This window comes from Sitodiplosis mosellana, unplaced genomic scaffold (assembly GCF_009176505.1).
Source record: "Sitodiplosis mosellana isolate CC-2019 unplaced genomic scaffold, AAFC_SMos_1.0 Smas_scaffold_6099, whole genome shotgun sequence".
Lineage (NCBI taxonomy): Eukaryota > Metazoa > Arthropoda > Insecta > Diptera > Cecidomyiidae > Sitodiplosis > Sitodiplosis mosellana.
The window spans coordinates 1,019,371-1,040,662 of NW_022601340.1; the positions used below are offsets into that span (position 1 = coordinate 1,019,371).

General features: G+C 37.2%; 1 protein-coding gene across 1 annotated transcript in view; it reads left to right on the plus strand.

Moving 5' to 3' along the window:
• The first annotated feature begins 14,251 nt into the window (after positions 1 to 14,251).
• The window catches only part of LOC129573552 (transcriptional activator cubitus interruptus), a 51,311-nt gene continuing 44,270 nt past the window's right edge, over positions 14,252 to 21,292 (plus strand). Inside the window, exons 1-2 of the mRNA XM_055454197.1 lie at positions 14,252 to 16,648; positions 16,874 to 17,023. Of these exons, the coding sequence (XP_055310172.1) occupies positions 16,584 to 16,648; positions 16,874 to 17,023 (215 nt within the window). The 5' untranslated portion in view covers positions 14,252 to 16,583. The remainder of the gene's footprint in view (positions 16,649 to 16,873; positions 17,024 to 21,292) is intronic.

Consider the following 21,292-nt stretch of genomic DNA (forward strand, 5'->3'; position numbering starts at 1 on the left):
TGTCGCTACAGCGGAAAGTAAAAATTAGCCCAATCATCCACCAAACGAAATGGTGAATAGCAGAACAAAAACAACAACAACAAGAAGAAAAAGTACCGAAAAAAAATCCGTCTCACCAGAGCAAAGACACAAAAAAAAAACAAAACAGAAACAGACAAAGAAACAGATATATTTTATAACACAATTTTTTACGCTTTTCGTTCGATTTGGTGTTGGGTTTGTTTTGATTTTTTCTCTCTCTATCTCTCTCTCTCGCTCGTTCGCTCGCGCCATTCCATTCACATAAAAAGTGAAATATTTGCAATATAATTTCTCAATCAATACGAGCGGAACGAACAAAACCGAAACGAAAGACGCAGAACGAGAATCCAAAGCGCGAACGATCACACACATACCTAACTAGATCCCCTATTCTGATGTCCAGATTATATCCGAGTATTTATTTAATTGCTTTATTTTCGGTGGAAAAGAGGCGATATACTGTAGGTAACATCTATTTCTTGCTGTTTTTTTCCTCCTCCTTCTTCTTTTTTTTGGCCAGTTGCTGCTTCTTTTGTTCACAGCTAATAGCCGACACATTCAACGACTCTGATCATCGACGTAATTAATGAGCTTCGCTGTGTTTTATTAATTTGGCGTGTATGGACTCAGGGTGTGTGTATGTATGTGTGTGCCGATTTTAGTTTTATTTGTTCATTTATTCGTTTATTAGTTCGTGGTTTTGGTTCGTTGGCCATTTTTTTTTTTGCACCGGTTTTTGCATCATTCAGAATGTGTGAGTTCTGGGTAAATGAGTGTGGCGATTTCGGCAGACGTGTCACTTTTAAACAAACATTTTCACGGATTTCGACCCATTAACCGAGAGCTGTGCCATTGTACATTTTAATCAATACCCAATAAATACTCTGATCACTCAACAGATTTTGTTCGATCGACTTTACCTTTTCGATCATTAGACAGTTTTATGTGTGCAACACACTCCTCTTATCTTTGCATTCGCATCGTTGCCTCCAGAGAGCTCAACTCAAAATATCAATACGGAAATTTGCGATAAAAGATGATGTTGTTTTTTTTTCTCGTTAAATTCTTTGAGCTAGATGTAAACAGAGTGTTTAATTCCAATTTTCACCTTTGATTGTTTATGGGTACGCATTGAATGAATCACCCGACGAGAGAGACCAACCGATGAAAAGGACTGTTAATAAAAGTCAAAGCTCAAATAAATAGTTGAGATTTCAAATCTTAACACATTTTTGTTTCGTCTTCTGACGCGGCTTATTTTATTGCAGCTCCTTTTTTTGTCCAGTTTCTCTGATATTTTCCCATTCTATTGGTTTCAGTTAACGTTGCGTAGCCCAATGTCATTGAAAATCACACAATTTTTTTTCTCTTTGTCATTTATGTGCTTTTTCTTCGTTTTTTTCTTCTGTCGTTTCTTTTCGATTATCGTACATCGATATGTTTGGTGCCCAGCCATTGGACGATAGGTTGGAAAAATAAGGGATATAACAAACTTTTTTTTTTTTGGTTATGGAGCGGTTTTGTCTATTTGTAGTCGAATTTATGTGAATAGAATAAATTGGATGTTTTAACAGACAACCAGATTAACAGGTAAGCCACGATCAAATCACCAGATCATAGACATACAAAAAACACACTGTACACTGGCCAGTGACGATTTTATGTGAAAACAGTTGATTTTCTCTGTCTTTCTTTCTCCCTTTCTCTTTTATGTCTTCGCTTAACACAGACTGGACTGAACTACAGGTTTTTCATTTGACAGATTTTATGTTTTACGATCAATAGATTTTCGGCAATTTTACACTTCTGAAAGTGAGCATGTTTCAAACGAACACTTCGATGTCATCCTTTTTTTATGTGATTTTGAGTAATCATTTGACATGTTTTTTACATTTTTTTTTCAGTAATGTTCAGGCGCGCTCATAATCGACTTTGAGGATTATCACACAAATGAATACTTTATTGGCCGTATTAACGCTTCCATCACATTCTTTGAGGCCAAAGAATTTCTAGGTGAAAGAAACTTGTTAACTTTTAAACTTTTCTTTTTTAAATTAAATTCTAAAACGTGTTTTTAAAGTCAAAATGATTTAAATTTCAATTTCTTTTCCTTTGAGTTCAACAGTGTCAAAAAGGACTTGGGTCGAATGAAAGTGTAGACAATTGCTTCATTTGTTAAGATAATCAGTGTCGATCAATTTGATTGATTCAATCTTAGTTTTCTTCTTGAATTGGACAATTTCACAAAAGTCATTTTGAGAATATTTCTATGGTTTTCATTTCTTCAACCAAATTGCTCGAGTCTGTTGTCTTGCATTTTTGTTTCTCGTCCAAAATAACGAATCGAATTGTTTGGTCAAATTATTTTCTTGAAACTGTTTCAAGTGGATAATGAAAATATCCTGAGTCATGTTGCATGCACTTGTTCTACAATAAAACGCATGCGATTAAATTATGAGTATTCAATGAGGATGTAATTAATGTCCGAAAAAACTCGACACGATTCCCTCTCTCACTCACACACACACACACACACACTGTTTCTCTTTGTTTTGAAAGGAATGTGCGTTTGCAAAGGAAAGGATTGTCGAGTCATGAAAATGTCGAAGTGCAACACTGGGAGAAATTTCTCGATCTATCATCATCGTCGTCGATAGATGTTCAAAGGCCGAGTGGTTATGAATGTTGTCATCTCTTAATCTCAACCGTGAGCAGAAGAAGTATCGTGTAGGCACTTCGAATCATCATCATCATCGTCGTCGTCGTCGTCTTCATCGTCGTTGCCCAGCTGCGTGTTTTGTGTTTTGTTAATTATTTTCATTTTTATTTTTTTCATTTCGAACAAAAATAAAACCGCTTCAGATTAACAAGTTTATCGACAGAAAATCATAAATAATATGAAAATATTCCATTTAGTCACATTTAAAGTCTCGGCACGGCCGATTTGTGTTGGTTCTTCTCGCGTTTGCTCTCCTTCTTTCTCTCTCTCCCTCTCTCTCTCTCTCTCATACACACACACACACACTCGTTCCCCCTTTTTGTGTGTGGCTGTTGTTTTTATGAAAATTGAGTTACGTTTGCGTTTTGGTTGTTGGTCTACGCGCGCCTATCGACATCCTACGGTGTAGTGAATCTCGCCGATGAACGTTACATTTGAAAGGCTTGTTGTGATATCGTGGATCGCGCATCGCGTATGTACACTGTACACAACCCGAATCTCCCGTTGTGTTTTCGTTGGCCTCGTGATGATCGACGATTTCTTCACAATAAATATCCATGATAATAACAATAATAAAAGCAAAGCGACATAAGGAATAAAAATCTCACTATACTGATTCATTTCTCTCTCTCTCTCTTCTCTCCTCGCATTTCGTTCATCTTCATTCGTGTTTCTGGTGTTCGCTTTGATTGCGAAAGAAGAACACAAAAGTGATTTTCTTTAATGATTAAGTTATAACTCTGTCAATTAATAAAACGACGTCAATGTTGACGACGACGACGACGGCGATGGTCAGGACCAAGATGAAAACGTGGAACGTGAACGGGATGAAATAAAGTGATTGGTCATGTTTTCTGTTTGCCTCTCGGATCCAGCCAGAATCTCTACCCCTCGATGCATTTTAATCCGAACTTCTTATTGCGCTTGGGAGATCTGCTGTAGCATGGTAATGTGCATTAAACATGAGAAGATCCATATGAAAATGATGCCGATCAAAAATACATGTTCGACTGAAATGGAGCGAGGCATCCTTTCCATTCGAATCGTGCGCATTGTTGTTTTTTTTTTCTCTTCATATGTGGATTGAATCAGCATTTCGCATTGTCCTGAAAATATCTCTCTTTCTGCTAATAAACAATTGAATGCACTATTCAATTATTCGAAGGTATTTTTATTAACGAGTGAGTGCCTCATATAAACGACCGAAACAATCAACGATCGATGTGCGATCATTTCAAATTTTTTTCTCGTTTATACACATATATAAAGATGTACGATGCCTGGATGCGTTTTCATTTCTATTCTCACCGGCCCAACTGATAAACAATACACAAGTCTAAATGCTTACAACTGGTAAAGAAGCACACACGAAAAAAAAACCTGTTGTTGACTACCAGGCAAAAGGCAATAAGAACAAACGAAGAGAAAAAAGCACATAAAAAAATCTTGTTGTGTCGAAGTAACATCTTAATAAGTTTCGTAGCACTAAAACTCAAACTGGACTGTATATTTGGCGCATTGAGATTGGCCTCCCGTACATGCTATATTAACACATACAGAAGAACATACAAGATGCATTCAGAAAACTAAATCTCAGCTATCATCAGATGCTCACGCACGATCTCATGCACTGCACTCACTCACACAAAAACTAATCAATAAGCGGTGGATTGACCATGGTAAAGGCGTTTGTGTGTTAGTTTGGTCTTTCATGATATGCACAAGAATATAGTGAGCACATCGTTCGGCCGAGCCTAGAACGGAGTGTGTACACCATACAACTATAAACGAGATATAATCAGATGCAGTTGAGAATCGTACATTGGCTGCATCGGAAACGAGCCCGATGCTGTTGCTCTTGTGCTCTTGTGCTCTTGCTCGTGCACCAAACATAAGTTTACACTTTGAAACTGGTCCGAATGCTGAGTGCATTCAGTCATGCATGTGTATTTGTGTGTATTTTGTGTGTACAAGCAACCTGGAGCAGCAAGAACAAATGGGAAATAATCGACCGAACAAATACACTCTTGACTGCGTAACATGTCTCAGATATTGAGGAATATAAAGCGAACCCGGTGCGGAAAATAAAAACGAACAACGCTCATTCGCTATATCTTCCATTCGTCGGTTGTTCTTTTTTCTTATTCGTCCCTTTTCTCCCTCACTCACTCACACACTCTGCATCTCTCTTCCTTGCACACTTAGCCACTCAGCGGCAGTGCACTCCTCTTGGTATGGTGCATGAAATGGTCTTCAATTCACAGAAATTCGGCTACATTTTTCTCTCTACATTGTAAAGTGGTGCGTATTCTTTGGTATGCGCTCATCTCTCTCTTGCCGTGTTGTTCACAGTTCCATGATCCGACCCGAGAATATGGAGACAAAGCACACAATATTCCATCGCACTGCCAAAGCATGATGTCTGTATTGGTTGAATCATTATTATTGTTGTTGTTGATGATTTTTTTTTCTCTTCTCTTTTCGAAAAAGAAAAAAAAAATAAGAAGAAAAAAAATGTTTTGTAAGAAAATTGCATGATATCTCAACAAACATACCACTGTGAGAGAGCGTGATTCAAAGCAGCCTCTCTCTCTCTCACTCTAGCTCGTTCTCTCGCTCGTCGTCTGCGTGCTGCGAACATACGAATAGGGCATTTCTTTTGTTTGTTTTATTGAAAATCGATTTATGTACGATGCATTGCTGTTTTTTTTTTAACTCTCGCTCCATGCGCTTAACGAGATGAAGCAGATTCACTTCTATAGCCGATCGCCTCTAACAGCACGGTAATAAGGTGTGTACAATCGTCGTGCACATTGCAACTCACTCGATCGAGTCGAATAATACGCGAGAACACACCACTTTGCATTGGGATTAGGTCATTTTGAGAGATCATACAATTCAATTTGACTATTAATTTTTCATGTGCCAATTTTATCTCTAGGGCGAGATCGATAGTCGTTGCGTGAAAATAGTCAAATCTCATATTGGATATAATGATTTGATCGGAAAAGGCAATCTTTGATGGAATTTTGGACCAAAAAAGTTTTGGTTTGTATTTATTTTGAACTATTGGATGAAATGTATATTGAGAGCTATGCTCGATCGTTTTTTTTTTCACTGAATGTCAAATTGGAATTTTCTTAAAAATACTTCTGACGCAAAATTCGGACATACAATTGCTTCTTTGTAAGATAAATATAAGCATTGATTTTCTTATCTGTTCAACGTTCGACACAAAATTCGTTTTGAAATCAATCGTTTTTGGTCATAAAGACAGGGTCTAAATCATCAACTCAACGAGGCCATAAAACGTGATTTTTATTTCTTTTTTAACGGGATTTTTCATTAGGACAACACATTTGCATGATTGAACTCATCAGGAATTATGTCAAACTGTGACATTGTAAAATATGTAAGTAAAATGCAAGACGAAGTATGCTAGTAGTATCGGTACTGCTACATTTCAAAATCATCTTAATAGAATTCATTCAAATTGAAGCTCAATACAATTTTCTCTTAAGAAACCATTTCGTTCATATATCTAAGAAAAAGTGTAAGTAAATTTGAGCTAGGTTTTGAGAGTGTCCAATTTTTCTTGTGAAAAGAGATGCCAATAAATAAAATCATCTAAAATAAATGAAATAAAACCATCATTTGCACAGAGAAGCCAATGAATTGATTTTTGTTCTCATACGTTCATCTCTTTCTCCTAAAATGCATTATAATTTAATTTACAGTAAAATGAGCCGATTCCTAATGCCCGATTGATATTAACGATCGATTCTAATAAAGAAAAATTGATACAAAGTTATTCCTGTTATCCATAGAGTCTTTAAACGTTTGTAATGAAACCGATATTTGAAATCGAGTAGAATGCATATTACCATATTCCAACCTTCGAAACTATGAAATGAGAAAATGATCGACCGAGAAAAAAAAGTTTGGTCCAAATCCGAATGCAGCACAAAGGATAATACGGCATTAAAACTAACAATAGTACTATTATATAAAATAATATAATGTAAATTAACGACATGATAGATGTGATGATACGTGGATCGTATTTTTGTTTTGTATACATATGCGATACGGTTTTTTTTCCTCTCTTTTGTTGCATTCGGAATATATACGTGTACCTGTGTATCCGCGGCCTCTTCTTATATCTCTGCCCAATCGATATGTGGATTTATTGTGATTATGCTATGTATAACAGCAACCAAATACACATGACAAAATAAACAAACGACAAAATAAATATAAAGCCATTTCCCATGTTTTTTTTTTTTATTTCGTTTTCGTTTTCGTTTTCGGTTTCATGTCCATGCTTTTTTTTCCTATTCCCAATTTGAAGTAACAACTCCTGTTACCATTCTTCGCCTGATATGCTTTCTTTATTATTTTCGGGTGTCGATTTCGGAGCGCGCAGCTCATGAGGTGGAACGATGGCAGGTTTCTATTTTGAATGTATACACTGCACATGGACTACTTCGAATCATAAAAACGCCAACCTAAACACACATACACACATTCGATCGTCAGTGATGACGTAAAACAATTTACAATTTTCAGCTATAAACGGACTCAATGCACTCGGTTCAGTTCATTTGTTGTTGTTGTTGTTGTTTTCGTCAGGTCATGACCCATGATCGTATCTACTTGGCATCATTTGTTGTTCACAGTCAGAAAAATAAACAGTCTTGAGGCGAGAACGAATCTGTCGATTGACGACTTACCTTTGACCACAAATCATTTAAAATCTTGCATCGATACCTTTCGAAAAATATTTAGTTTTCTCTAATATCCCAATTAGGATCACTTTCTATTTGCACTTTCAGTGAATGTGATTGCAGATGCTTTTGTTGCGTCGTCGGCAATCGTCTCGATCTAATCATTTGTTTTCCTTTTTATTTTCGACGATATCGAAAAAGTCGATTCGAACGAGTTGATTTTCAAGAGGTTGCATTGAACATCAAAGAGGTAATTTGAAATGGATTTAAATCGTTACGAGAGGTAAATTAGATTTTCAACATTTGAAACTTAATTACTTTTCAAATTATGAAAAGTATAATATGGTCTCTTGGGCTTGCGTACACATTAGAAAACACAGTCGCGCGTTCCGTCCAAAACAACCGAATCGATTGGCAGAGAGCGAACCAGAGTGCGATGCAATGATTGTGAGACAGAGAAAAAATAGATCGGTTTGGGGTTTGAAGCTGTGTGCACTTAAGAGCCAACCATCGGTTCATTAAGTGCCTGAGCGCAGTCATTTCTTTTATCTCTACTTCTATTTGTTCTTCATCATATCATCGATTTTTAATTAAGTGCAGTAAAAACAAAGACGAAGAGAGCCCGAGCCCGAACTCGAACCCGGCGCGGTGTAAGTAGAGAAAAAAGACAACCAGATCGCAAAGTAGACAGAGAAATCCCCTCAAACTGGATACAGAACGAAAAGAAGCGACGACGACGACGACGAAGAAGCGCGTTTCGTCTTAAGTGCGGTAAATCTTCGTGCACACTGCACACACCATTAACAAGAAAACTAATCCACGGCACAAATGCATAACACAAAATACACATCCTACGCTTCTTAATCACAACATAATAAACAGTTCAATCTGACATTTTCTTCTATTTATGTTATGTTCTTGGATCGTGTGCTCGTCTCTTTTAACTCGCTCTCTCATCGAAGTTGAATTGAGTCGAAGTGGAGAGCAGACAAACGACAAAAAACCGCGAAGCAAACAGCACCAAGCGTTGCACACGGCATGCGCGCGCGAGCTCACCAAGCTCTAAATGTTTCTTTTGCTCAATTCGATGTCAAGACAACAACAAACCAAGGAGAAAAAACAAAACTCCAAGTTATAAACGCTTTCCAGCAGTTCGTTCTCGAATGAATAACACAAGAAATGTAGAAAACAACGACTCAAACAGTGCTAATAAACACATTCGTACTCGAATGCCACGCTTTTAATTGATGTGTGGCAAACGCTAAAAGTCCCTCTAAGCCAACAGCTATTTCAATGGGAAATTGCGGTGTGTGTGTGTGTGTGTGTGTGCACGCACGCTAGCTACATTTAGCCCAATCAAACGTTTACTCAACCAAAACTAAACCGTTCATTATCAAATTAAACGCTTCGATGTTTAATCAATGCCAATTTACTAAACAGTTATCAATTATCATTATTGCAAATGGACCTTTAGCTAATATATGCTGCGCTGGTGTTTTTTTCCTTCGCTTTTTTTCGTCGTCTCGATTTCCATTGATTTTGGCCCCACAGGCAATCATTTTGTCTCGTTAAATTGTTGCGCACATGAAACAAAAAATCAACTACGTTTGCAAATTTTCATACAATTTGTCTCGGTTTATATATCCTTCTTATGCCCATTCCAATTGCTTGTTGCTAATTTGTTAATTGCTAATTAATTAGCCATAATATGAATGGTTTGGAGCGAAAATGTAATACAGAAAAGTTGAGCGGAAAAATGTCAAATGAAAAGGGATAGCTATATAGTTCACTATAGTTTACTATATAGCTATCCCTTTTCCGCTCATTCATCATCGACATTTTTCCGCTCAACTTTTCTGTATTACATTTTCGCTCCAAACCATTCATATATGAGGTGAACCTATTAATTATTTCAATGAAAAAACGATTCGATTGGTGAGTTTAGAGAAGAGAAGCGAATAGAACGGTACAGTTCCTACATCTTATCGACAAATTAAATATGAAATTTTTTTGCATCAACCGAAGCTATTCGAGAATTATCTAGTGATCAATAGTTGGTTAATTCAAGATGATCCGGTTCAGCAGTTCCCATTTACAAAAAAAAAGACTATCAATATTATTTTCCGAATGACACACGTTTCGGTTCGATTTTTCTTCGGTTCCACTTAAACTCAATCAGTATTTCAGGTTTCCCAAGAGATATCGAAACAAGATTAAATATCATTCGGAGTTCGATCAAATGTGCACTGTGTGCAACGCTTTTTCTTTTCTCTTTTTCTATTTTCTCTTCAATTTTCATGTCTTTTCGTTTTTCTTCTTATTATCATTATTGTTTTGTTAAGTTTCCAATTATCCCAACTTGAATACCATTTAAACTGTGGTTCAACTCTGCAGTGTTTTAAGTGCGCTTCGATACAAATTGTTGATGAAAAAGCCATTTTGCACAAAATACCATGTCACTCACCCGATTCATGTGATAAAACAAATGAAATGTGAATAGAACGGGCGAATCTGAATTCATTTGCACAAAATGTAAACTTTCGAATCGTTGCTTACAAAATTGATAAATGCGACAAGTATTTGTTCTGCCATGAAGTTAGATAGAGTCATCAAATCGATGGAATGCTTTCAATTTAATGATTATGATTGATAGTATGCATTAATGTAGATGTCATTTGTATTAGATGATATGCATCGATATTGAGTTGCCAATGTGCAGTGCAAAATTTTGCGAAATTTTATCAGGCTTCGAATATCAAAACTGTCCGTCATTTTAATCACCATTCAAATCAAGATTGATTCAAACTGTGCTGTGATCATTTGGTGCTTGCATTGTGCATTTGAACAAGAGTCGCCGCCAATTATTCGGCGTAATTCCCTTTTTGCATACATTTGTTTGTCTCCCAGAAACGAGAGTACAACCGCAACCCGCTAGCCAATCCCAATTGACCCATTTCAAGTGTACAATTATGAATTATGCATTTCGAGTGTCAACAAAAATAAGTCATTTTCCCATTTGTATTTGCGTGTGTAATTGCGTGAGTGTTTTTTTTTCTTTTGTGTGTGCTTCTTGATATTTTCGCCTCGAACTTGCTTCACACACACAAAAAAAATTCCAAATGCATTATGTGTATCGTCTTATTTATTCTTATTTGCTTTCTGTGTTAAATATACATCATTTGCGTTTGGTTGTTGTTTCAACGTAAGCTAAATTATGCGTTATATGTTCGTTCGTCTTATTGACATTGGTGTTGTGCCAGGTTTGTTTTCTTGTTATTGATCTTTCTTTTGTGTACACAGTGTATAGTTCTTATTGATGTATGTGAATTTGTGCTTTTCGTCGTCGTCGTTGTTGTTATTGTTGTTCTTTCCAATGGCACGTAGAAAGAGTGTTGTTGCATTTAACTCCATTATAATCGTTTCCACAATTCCACACTTACTTACTTGTTCAATTTTGCCACCGAGATTAATCATCAACGATGGATTTTTTTTCTCAAGATGAGCATTTTTACCTTTTTATAGAGTTGAACACAGTGTGAGCATGTTTTAGTTTTTCTTTGGAGTGCGCGTACGTGCGCGTGTGCGTACATTTTGTCTTGTCGAAACGATTTCACGATCATATTTCTCATTGTGGTCGCCTTTTTTCGGGTGACTTTTTATGCGTTGCTGCTGCTTCTGCTGTTCTTTTTTTTGGTCATTTACATTTACATAGCATCTCGCAAGCGACAAAATCAAAATGGAAAAAGATACAATGATGAGGTAGTCACTCGTTTCGGGCTCATCAGCATCCTTCAGGTATTTTTGCGTTCGGTGTAATTAAGTTCTTTCATTCGGTTTGATGTGCATTCATTCATTTGAACTGTTGTTTCAAAGCGAGCGTGCGCGTGAGCGCATGCATGAGATGGTTTTGGTTGTGCAATGGTGTGCGTGCGCATATTGTGGCAAAAGTGAGATTGCATTTTGGGTTCCAAAAAGGAAAGGACGATGTGCGGGCTCGTAAAAAAGCATTAAATTGTACAAAATTGCATTCAGCTGGCCAATTCCATCCATATTCCCTGTCTCTACCTCTGTTACCTCTCTTGAGCAAATGTGCAGAAGGTTGCACGTGAAACTTGTTCAAATAACTCTGTTTCGTCGAACACAAATGGAGCACCATTTACGTTGAATCCTTTATTACTCGTGGCTCTGTGGCCTGTTGCCATCGAAAACGGCTGAGCCTCTCAAGCTCGTTTTGATTTTTCATTCGTGGGTATTTATTTTGTTTTTGTTTTTGTTTTTGTTGTTGCCCGTCTTTTGCGCTTATGCGCTCCAACCGACCGATTTATTTTATCTAAAAAAACAATGTATTGTGATCTCAATAATTTACAACAAGAAAACGCGTCGTACATTCGCGTTGGGCTACTGAATATTTCGGTGGATGCCACAACATATTCTCGCTTTCACATCAATTTTCGTGTCGCGCTTGTGTGTATCATTCTTTGCTGTTCACTGCACTGTTCTCTGCTGTTTTTTTTGTGTTCTGCTTTTGGCTCTGATTTAATTTCTTTATTTTCCATGCCGTCAACGGAACGAAGACGAACGAACAAAAAAAAAAATTGAACTGAAAACTACATACATGTGGCTCAATTAGGCTCTCCACTCGCGAGAGTCAACAGCAACAACACACATGCGTATACATATCCGAGTAGCATACATCTATACACTGCATATCTCTCGCTGTCGAATGGATAGCAAGCATATGAAGAAAATCAAACCAAAACATAATCATCATTATAGCGTTGTTCATTGCCTCTGCCGGAATGTTCTCATTTCATGTTCTCATCCGTTGCATCTCGTACGCTGTTCTCTCTCTCGCTCTCTGGGTTCGTTCATTCGTTCGGGTTTTCGGGACTCAATTGAACTGACTGCGCACCACGCCAAAAAAGTCAGTTTGTATTTCAATTCCGGCTGCATACTCAAAGCAAATCACTCTCGGCTTATCTTTATTTCGGCTATATAATTCATTTACGTCTCGAGTACGCGAAAGGAATCAGGAGACCTAGAAAAGAGTTCGAACGATTATCCATTAATTGGGATAAACATCAACAAAAAAAATTCCAATTATTGACAACTTAATGCTTGAGACACATCCCCATCGTATCAATTTCAAATCGGATTTAGTTTTATTTTTCATTTCATGGTCATGATGATTAAAGCCACTGATACCATACGATTGGACATTTAAATTTCAGTTGACATTTTCATTGTTTTGTTGCAGCACACATCAGTTTCCAGTTTTGATGGACTTGATCGATTGATCTGATTTGGTTGTCCCGTGGCTGATGAAGGGCATTCTTTCAGCGATTGACGTGTTAATAAACAAACTGAGCGCAGTGAATAAGTAGCATGCGAAATATGGTGTGGGTGTTATGAAGCATAATCGCTTAATCACCCAAACAAATCTCTCAAAAGAAATACCTTTCTATTTTCAATAGATGCGTTGACTATGATTAAGTTGTTCGGTCTGTCGTTCATTTGATGATATGTGTATCAACACGGAAAATCGCATTCTGCGTCGTGCGTGAAAAAAACGAGTGAAAACTCTCTAGCACGTTCTAGTTCTTTTTTTCTCTTCTCTGTTCGTTCGATTCATTTCATTTTATTCTCTGCTGCTGCTGCTGCTGCTGCTGCTGCTGATTTTCTCTCATTTTGCTCGGTTGTGGCTGAGACATGAGTCTTGCATTTAACACCCAATAACATTTTGATCGAAACCGATTTGCCTGGTATTGGTTTTGGTTGTGGTATCACAGTGCTGCTCACATTCGTGTACAGGAATTCAATGCCTGACAATGAGGCAAAAGAGCATGCATACACAGACACAAACGAGAGATGTGCACAACAAAATAATGGTCAATCGTATGTGATCGATTCAATGGTGATTAGTTACGAAAACACCGAGAATGTCGCTTTGAATATGGTCTTTTTCGGGCGATTTTCTTATGTTCACATAGAATTGGACAAAAAAATGCATGAACATTTTTTGTGTATAGAATCTGGTAGTTTGCATGATTTAAAATGACATAGTTTCATGAACACAGATGAAGTCATTTGAACACGATCCAGGTATTTTCGGGTTTGAAAGCCCCAAAACCCAAGTTATTCAGCTTGGTATCGATCGATGCACGGACCGAAGAAGAGGCGAACGATGGAAAAGCCGAAAACGAGAGAGAGAGAGAGAGAGAGAGAGAGAGCGGTGCGGAGAGCGCACCCGCACACCAGCCAAATCGATATGCGAAAGACAAGAACAGAACGACTGATCAGTTTTGTTGAACGAAGATCGTGTGCCATTAGGCAGTGAACGTAAGACGAGAGCAGGTCTACGGGCAATAACAACTTGAGCAGACGCACACCAAGACACTCGGCATTCGTACGAATATGAGAAACGGATAAAATAAGCGAGTGAGCAGCATTGTTGGTATGTAACAGACAAGGACCATTGACACTAACACCGCTACGCATGCATCTGTGACTGTTCGACGGCAACAAAACATCTACACCGACAACAATCCAAATGGGATGGAATGATATACGAACAAATGAGAAAAGGCAAATACGAAGCTGAAGAGAGAAAAAAACGAATGAAAAACACATACACAAACACACACTCAACACACAACCGTCTAAAAATATTCATAATGTCTTATTCACTTGCTAGTTAAGATGTTAAAAGTAAACCAAAACATAATAATAATAAAACACATTTTCCTGTTATGCGTTTAGTATGAAGTTGTTATATCGCCGAGAGTGGAAGCATCGCGCGCAGCCGATAATTTTTCTGTATGCACACTGCTTTTCGGATACATACAATTTTTTTCTTTCTTTTGCTTTTCGTGAAGAGAAGAACTCTCAAATCATTTTGGACTCAATAATATTTTGTTTTGTGAAATTTTTTATGTCACTTCGATTTTTTTGTGCGAAAAAAAAAGACAAATAAAATGAAAAAAGTGAAAAAATAGACATTTATCAACAGAAAACGAGAAATAAATTTTTGTTCTTGTGTGATTTGAAACAGAAAAGACTGAGCAACGGGTTTAAACCAAAAGAAAACGTCGATTGCGTGAATGAAGGGCGAAAACGGAAATTTGTTGCCATAAAATGAACTCAGCGATTGCAAGAATGCATGAAAAAAAATTTAATTAACTCAATTAGTGAAGGAGTAAATGACATATAGCCGTGTGTTTGAATCAAGTCAACTGTGTGCATCGCTTATGTGCTATCATCATTTCATTTTTTTTCTTCTGTGAACAAAAAATTCGCGTTGTGACAGTGCCTTTTTTTATATTGCTGCAGCAATAGTCGATTTCAACCGTCAATAATGCAGCAACAAATGTAATTGCTTGCATTCGGTTTGGTTTTTGGTGAAAAAAAAAGAGAGCGAACGAAATCCTGCGTAAAATAATAACATTTCACAGATGAATTAGCTACTAATTTCACAATTACACATTTTTTTCGAATCGTACGAAACGGGGGATTTGGTTTTTGTTTTTTTTTTCACAATACGAAAATAGTTTTGTTGTGTGCATTTTAATATACACACAGCGCGAGTGAAATTGAAGCGCATCCAAAAAGCAAATGTGCGTATCCTTTGTAGACGGCTCATTTCTTCACGTATGCGATAAAAAGACATATTTTGAGGCGACAGCAACGACAACAAAACGCAAAAAAAAAACACGAACATCGACTGAGAGACAACGAGTGAGCGAGAGAATCAGTTTGGGGTGGAGAGACAATAAGAGCGAATGAAGAAAAAATAAAGCTCCGTAATTCATAAGCATATATTCGCATATCGAAGCAACATAGTCGAAGTTAAAACAAGCCAAAACACACGTTCACTACACACCACCGATGTTATTCATTTAATAACTTAATATTTCCTACGAGGATTATTAATTGAGACAGAGAGATAGAGACTTATTTCACGTGTAGACACGAGCAAACGGACACATTCTTTATCTCGGTTCTTTCATATTCTTGTGCGCGCGCGAGAAACAACAACAACAACAACGTCGACAACGACGACGACGACGACCGCGGCGACAAAGTGTTATATGTTCTTGTGTATGGATCAAAAGCGGTTTACGGTTTGAATCTGGCGTGGTTCTTTTCCGTTTCGGTTGTGTGTATTTTTTTGTGCTTTTTCTCTTAATTTCGACGGTATTTTTTTTGTTCCTTCGTCTTCAGAAGTTGTTGTTATTGCATGGTGTGTTGAACATTCGACCAATGCTATAATTTGCTTTGTCGTCTCATTCGAACACTCGTATATGTGCATCGACTCAATCGATGAAACAATATACAATCGGCCGCTTTCTAGAGGATTCAATTAATTTTTTGATTCAAGTCAATATTTTATGCTGCCATTTCGGTTCGAACGTGCAATCAAAACTTATCGAATCATATGCACGGCCAGTATAAGACAACCAAACGACTATTGTAGAAAATATACCTTGGCGTCGTCGTGAAATACACATACACACATTTTCCTGTAGAAAAAGAAGTGAAGAATTCATGACACATCAGAAAGAAAAAAAAATTATGCCAAAACCATAAGTACCTATTTGAAAAGTGAATTGGAAAAACTTGTTCGGTATAAATGTGCCTTATTGTCCTGACTCTTAGCAAATGCCTAGCCAAATGTAGAAAGTGCATTTGTGCACAACCAGCAAAACAGATAAAGTGATTCATCATTCTGAGAATGACAATGTGATATCAAAACAAACGGAAACCGAAAAAAAAACTCGGCAAAAAAGGTAGTGGAAAAAAAACACACACACACACACACACCAAAAGAAAATTCAATTGCGACCTATTGCATATATCGAACCGATAGACTGAATATGTAATTTTTGTACAATCTTTTAAGTACACTCTCTGAATAAGCAAAATAGAAAGAAAAAGAAGAAAAACAAAACAACGAAAAGAGTGAAAGCCAAAAAAAAAGCATTATCATCGATCGACAACAATTCCAAAATCGAACACACACACACATAGAAAAATAAATAAAAAAAGATATGCCATTGTCGATTGCTTGATGAATCCGAGTAGATTCAGTACAACGAATAATCTTTTATGTGCTTAGTATGTTACCAACTGGACCAGCATCTGCACAGCAACCACCGCTAATTGATGGTCAGCCGTTGCATCGGTACGAATTTCATCACAATTTTTCTTACCCTGAAAAATGGGTTCGATTTGCGTCGAATTGTAAATGGATATTTGCAGACATTTCAGACACAATTCAGATTTTTCAAACCAAATTCAAATGTTTCTAAATAAAATCCATTCATATTTCGATCAAATAAACAATTTGCGTTGCTATTGTTGCTTACGACTAATTTTTTATTCCGTTTTCTTCGTCTTCAAAATATAGTCCTTACGCAATGGGAAGTCACAACCAATTACCACATTTACACCATCATTCACCGCCATCGCTGCAGACACATGATTCATCGGGTGCCCGCTATCTCTGGGATCCGTCGGCCGTGGGTGCATCCAATTTTCATCATCCGTCGGCACATGGGTAAGTTATTCCACACCATTCGAAAAAAAAACGGAAAAAATTCATTGAACAGTGTTTAACGAGCAATAATCAATGTCACCAAATGCAAGGAAAACGTTATTAATGACACAGAAAAAGTGAAGAAAATACCCAAACAAACGGGAAGAACTGTGTGTTGCCGCACTTTGAGTTATTGAAAGTTATGTCGCACTTGGTTCTCTTTCGATCTCATCTATACGCGAGCGCGCCCGCTCTCTCCTAATCCACCACTCATTTTCGTCGCTTTCTGTCTTGTATTTCTCTCTTTGTGTTCGCTTTTCTTTGCGTTGCTTGATCCTTTTGTCGGTTTCATTAACGGATAAATTTTTCGGAACATTGAACAATGTTTGTGGTTATTCATGCCTATAAAACATCTCATTGAAAAACATGTTGTGTTGTAACCGGAGAAACCAATCAATTCGGAAAATGCCTGTTACTTGATACAAAAGACCAAGAACCGATTAATTGTGTTTAGACTGTCTGTCCGCTTGCTCGGGGGAGAGAGACAGCGATTGACGTTAGATTTTCAATATTCCAATAGAATCACTGTCGCTTTGTTTCGCAGACGGTTGGTTGTAATTGGCGAGACCCGAAAATATGTCATTGACACAATCACTCATATTTCGATTGAAGAAAGACGAGACGTGTTTACGACAATCTTCAAAATGTTGATCAGTTTTTTTTAAAGAAAATAACTCAATTTTTTTTTTTTGGCGAAGCATCCATTGAATTGACATTCCAGTTTAGGTTTCGCATAGAATTTGATTTCGTACAGAAGAAGAAGGAGGGGGAAAAATGCACCAAGAATGATCAAGATGTTATTTTTAGATCGAGTCATTACAGTTTTGTGCGCTTGAGTGCATGTGTGTATGAAGAAGAGAAAAATTGCCCATAAAATGTTTTTATGAACAATTCCTTTTTTTCTCTCTTGTGCTGGACGAGAAGGAGTTGTGTGTGTGTGTGTGTGTGCGTTCAGAGTTAATTATGTTGTTTTTTAAGTCGTTGAAACAGCCTTTTGAAATCTGCACGAAACAAATTTCGATGTGAACTAAATGATCGGCCATTAAATTGCATTACTGTTGAACCGTTAACTGAGACCGACCAATGGTGAATCCATTTTTTTTTTCAACCATTTCGTTCTTAGTTTTTTTTTCTTTCAATCTTTTTTTTTTACAACAACGACACTTTGCATATACTCCTTTTCAACCATATCAATTTACTTTAGCCTTCGCTCAAGTGTTATTTGATTTAAATTGCAACAAAATATAGGGAATGAAAAAAAAACCGTTCATTTTTATTGTGGTCCCAAACGAAACGCGTGCGTCTTCATTATCACGACAGTAAATTTTGATAAAAAATTTTTATGGCAAACATTAATTGAAACGCAACAAAATGATATTCGCCAAATGGTATTTCTACTTCATCAGAAAGATATACAAGAATGTTGCACAAACACAACCCAAAAACAAATTATCATTATTATCGACCGATTCGATAGAAATTTTTTAAAAAGCGCATAAACATGTCCAATTTTTCAATTATCTCAGCAAATTTCAACTCGAAAGTCGATCCAACACTGACTCTTAGAAGGATTATCAAGAAGAAATCTAATCAAATACGAATTTAAGCACAACCGATTATGCATTAAGTGGGAATCTAATGTGACTGCTGAACCAAAATTAGAGCAGACAATTTATGTGTCTGTAAAACGAAACGAAACGAAACAAACAATCCTTTCTCCAGGCTAACAAGTGAAAATAAGTAGGGAACAAAACGAACAAACGAAATAAAAACCGAGTGTAGTGAAGCTTATTTTAATAATTGTTCAATGAATGGATTTGAATATGAATTAAAGAGTAAATGAGTCCAAATCCAAATCCAAAGAATCAAAAATCTAAATGAGGTAAAAAAATTTTAAACCGAATATACAATAAACATTATTGACCATTTTGTTAAGGAGATGAGACACACACACACACACAGAGAGAGAGAGAGGGGCAGAAGGAAGGGAAAAAAATACTGACTAAACGACAATGTACGCAAACGAAACGACTTGTTTTTTTCTGCTTCTTTCGAACGACTTGCTTCTCTTACAATGATGGAGCCATTCGTCGTATTTTTTGTGCGTCTAATTCTAAGAAGTGCATGCAAAGAACCACTTAAAAGAATCACACACTCACACACAAGACTACAATGAAACGGGAGAAAGAGGAGAAAGGGAAGGAAAAGCGCAAGAGAGCTATTGTTTATGCACAAACCGAATAAGAGGGAGATGGAGAGCCGGTTCGGTTTGAATGAAAAAGAGAGATAGAGAATAGAGTCAGCGTGTACACGAGACGGACGACAAATGAAATACAAAACTGTTTCTACTGAAAATTTAAGAAAAAAAGAATCTAAAGAGAAAAAAAAAGCAAAACACACAGAGGAAAAATGCGACGTTTAACATTTCAATAAAACTCATGAACATTCACTTGGCAAAGCGCGCTTGCATACAGCCCAGCATAATAATAACGTTATATTTATTTGTCTGTCATTAAAAAAAAAATGAGAACCAAATGTGGTGAATAAGTGTAGCGAGAGTCGGAGCAAGAAAGACACAGAGAGAGAAAGAGAGAGAGACAGAGAGGCAGCGAAATCGTGTGCAACATTGAGCGGCACATTCAACGATAATCATAATGAAGTGGACGAAATGTGTAAAATAAAAGATCCAAAGCGCGCACTTAATCGGCACCATGCAACTTATTCTTTCTCTTATTCATTTTTCTTTTCTCGCTCGTTTTTTTTTCTGTTTGCTTTGCTGTTTATTCCATAACAGCGAGAAGTTTGCACGCAGCACATAGCTTTGAGCATGTGTCATAAAACGCACAAATTTATAAGAAGTTTTTCGTTTTGCAGCTCACATTATATTATTATCCCGTTGCCGTGCCGATCTTTCGTCACTCGTATCAAATGTCAACCATTGCACGATCGGATTCGATTTTTCGCGTTAGTCATTGGTGCTGCTGCTGCTGCTGTAGCGATATTCCGATCGGTTTGCGCTAATGTAACAATTTTCAGCGTTCTATGCGATCAACATAATAGTCGATTTTTGAATATGTGTATCGTAAATAAACAATTTCGAAGTGAGAATGTGGGGGGACATTGCTTCGAGAAAGAAGAAAAACATTCAACACCCAATGCACAACTGCGACGTACACGACGCAGTGCACGCGAAAGGTAATAAAGAAAAAGTTTGTGCAGCATTCAATGTGACCACATTTAAATGGCCAACATTTAGCCAATCGTATTTATCATCCCGAACTGAAGGCGATTTAGATCGATTAAAAATAAAGGAAAAAAACTTTAAAAAATTTCAATTTGATAAATGCAAACCGTACACATGTGCGCTGCGATTGTGATACATGCCGAAAAAATGTCATCGATTCCGTTATACACCTTGGGTTCTTTGTTCTATGGCCGCTTGTTCGCAGTGCATAATAATCAAGTGGCACCCTGAGATCAAAGACACGTTGAAATCCCCCTTCGAATACGAAAGAAACGTGATAGAATCTCATTTGGCCTCTCTGAATGAAACTGTATCGCATTCTCTCAACGCACAAACACACACACTGAAACCGGGCTATGGCGAATCACATCTCATGTTGCGATTTTTTCCCTCTCTCACATGTCGTTGTTGTTCATGTTTTTTTTTTCGCTATGACGACGTCAACTTCTGTGATTGTTCGCACATCTGTATTCGATTTGTTTTAATTGAATAATTCGTTGGCTTTTGCACCGCTTGGCATTTTTGCGAGAAGAATCGAGTCGTATTACTTTTGCGCCTAGTCTAAATCATCGCGCACATTCGTCCAAATGAGAGAACGGAGAGGAAGAGAGCATATGCCTCAATACGCCTTATGGCTTCGGGCATGTGAATTGATTTATAAAATGTGTTAAATGAAGGCTCGTGTACAAAAATAACGGCTTTATCGTTGTTGTGATTTTATTTCCTTCTATGCCGAGCTATGTGCTGTGGTATAGCTAGCGCATGCTGATTTGTGTGACTGGCGAATCGATCAATTGCGATACATACATATACATTCTATGTGAGTTGCCATCGTCAACTGAACCATTTCGTTGAAATCAGTCGTCTTTATTTACTTTGCCACAAGTCTCATTAAGGCTGACTGAATGCATCACGCCGGCAAACAAGAGGAGAAAAAGAAAACAACACACACACACGAGACAAATAGGAAAGTACCATGTAGCCGG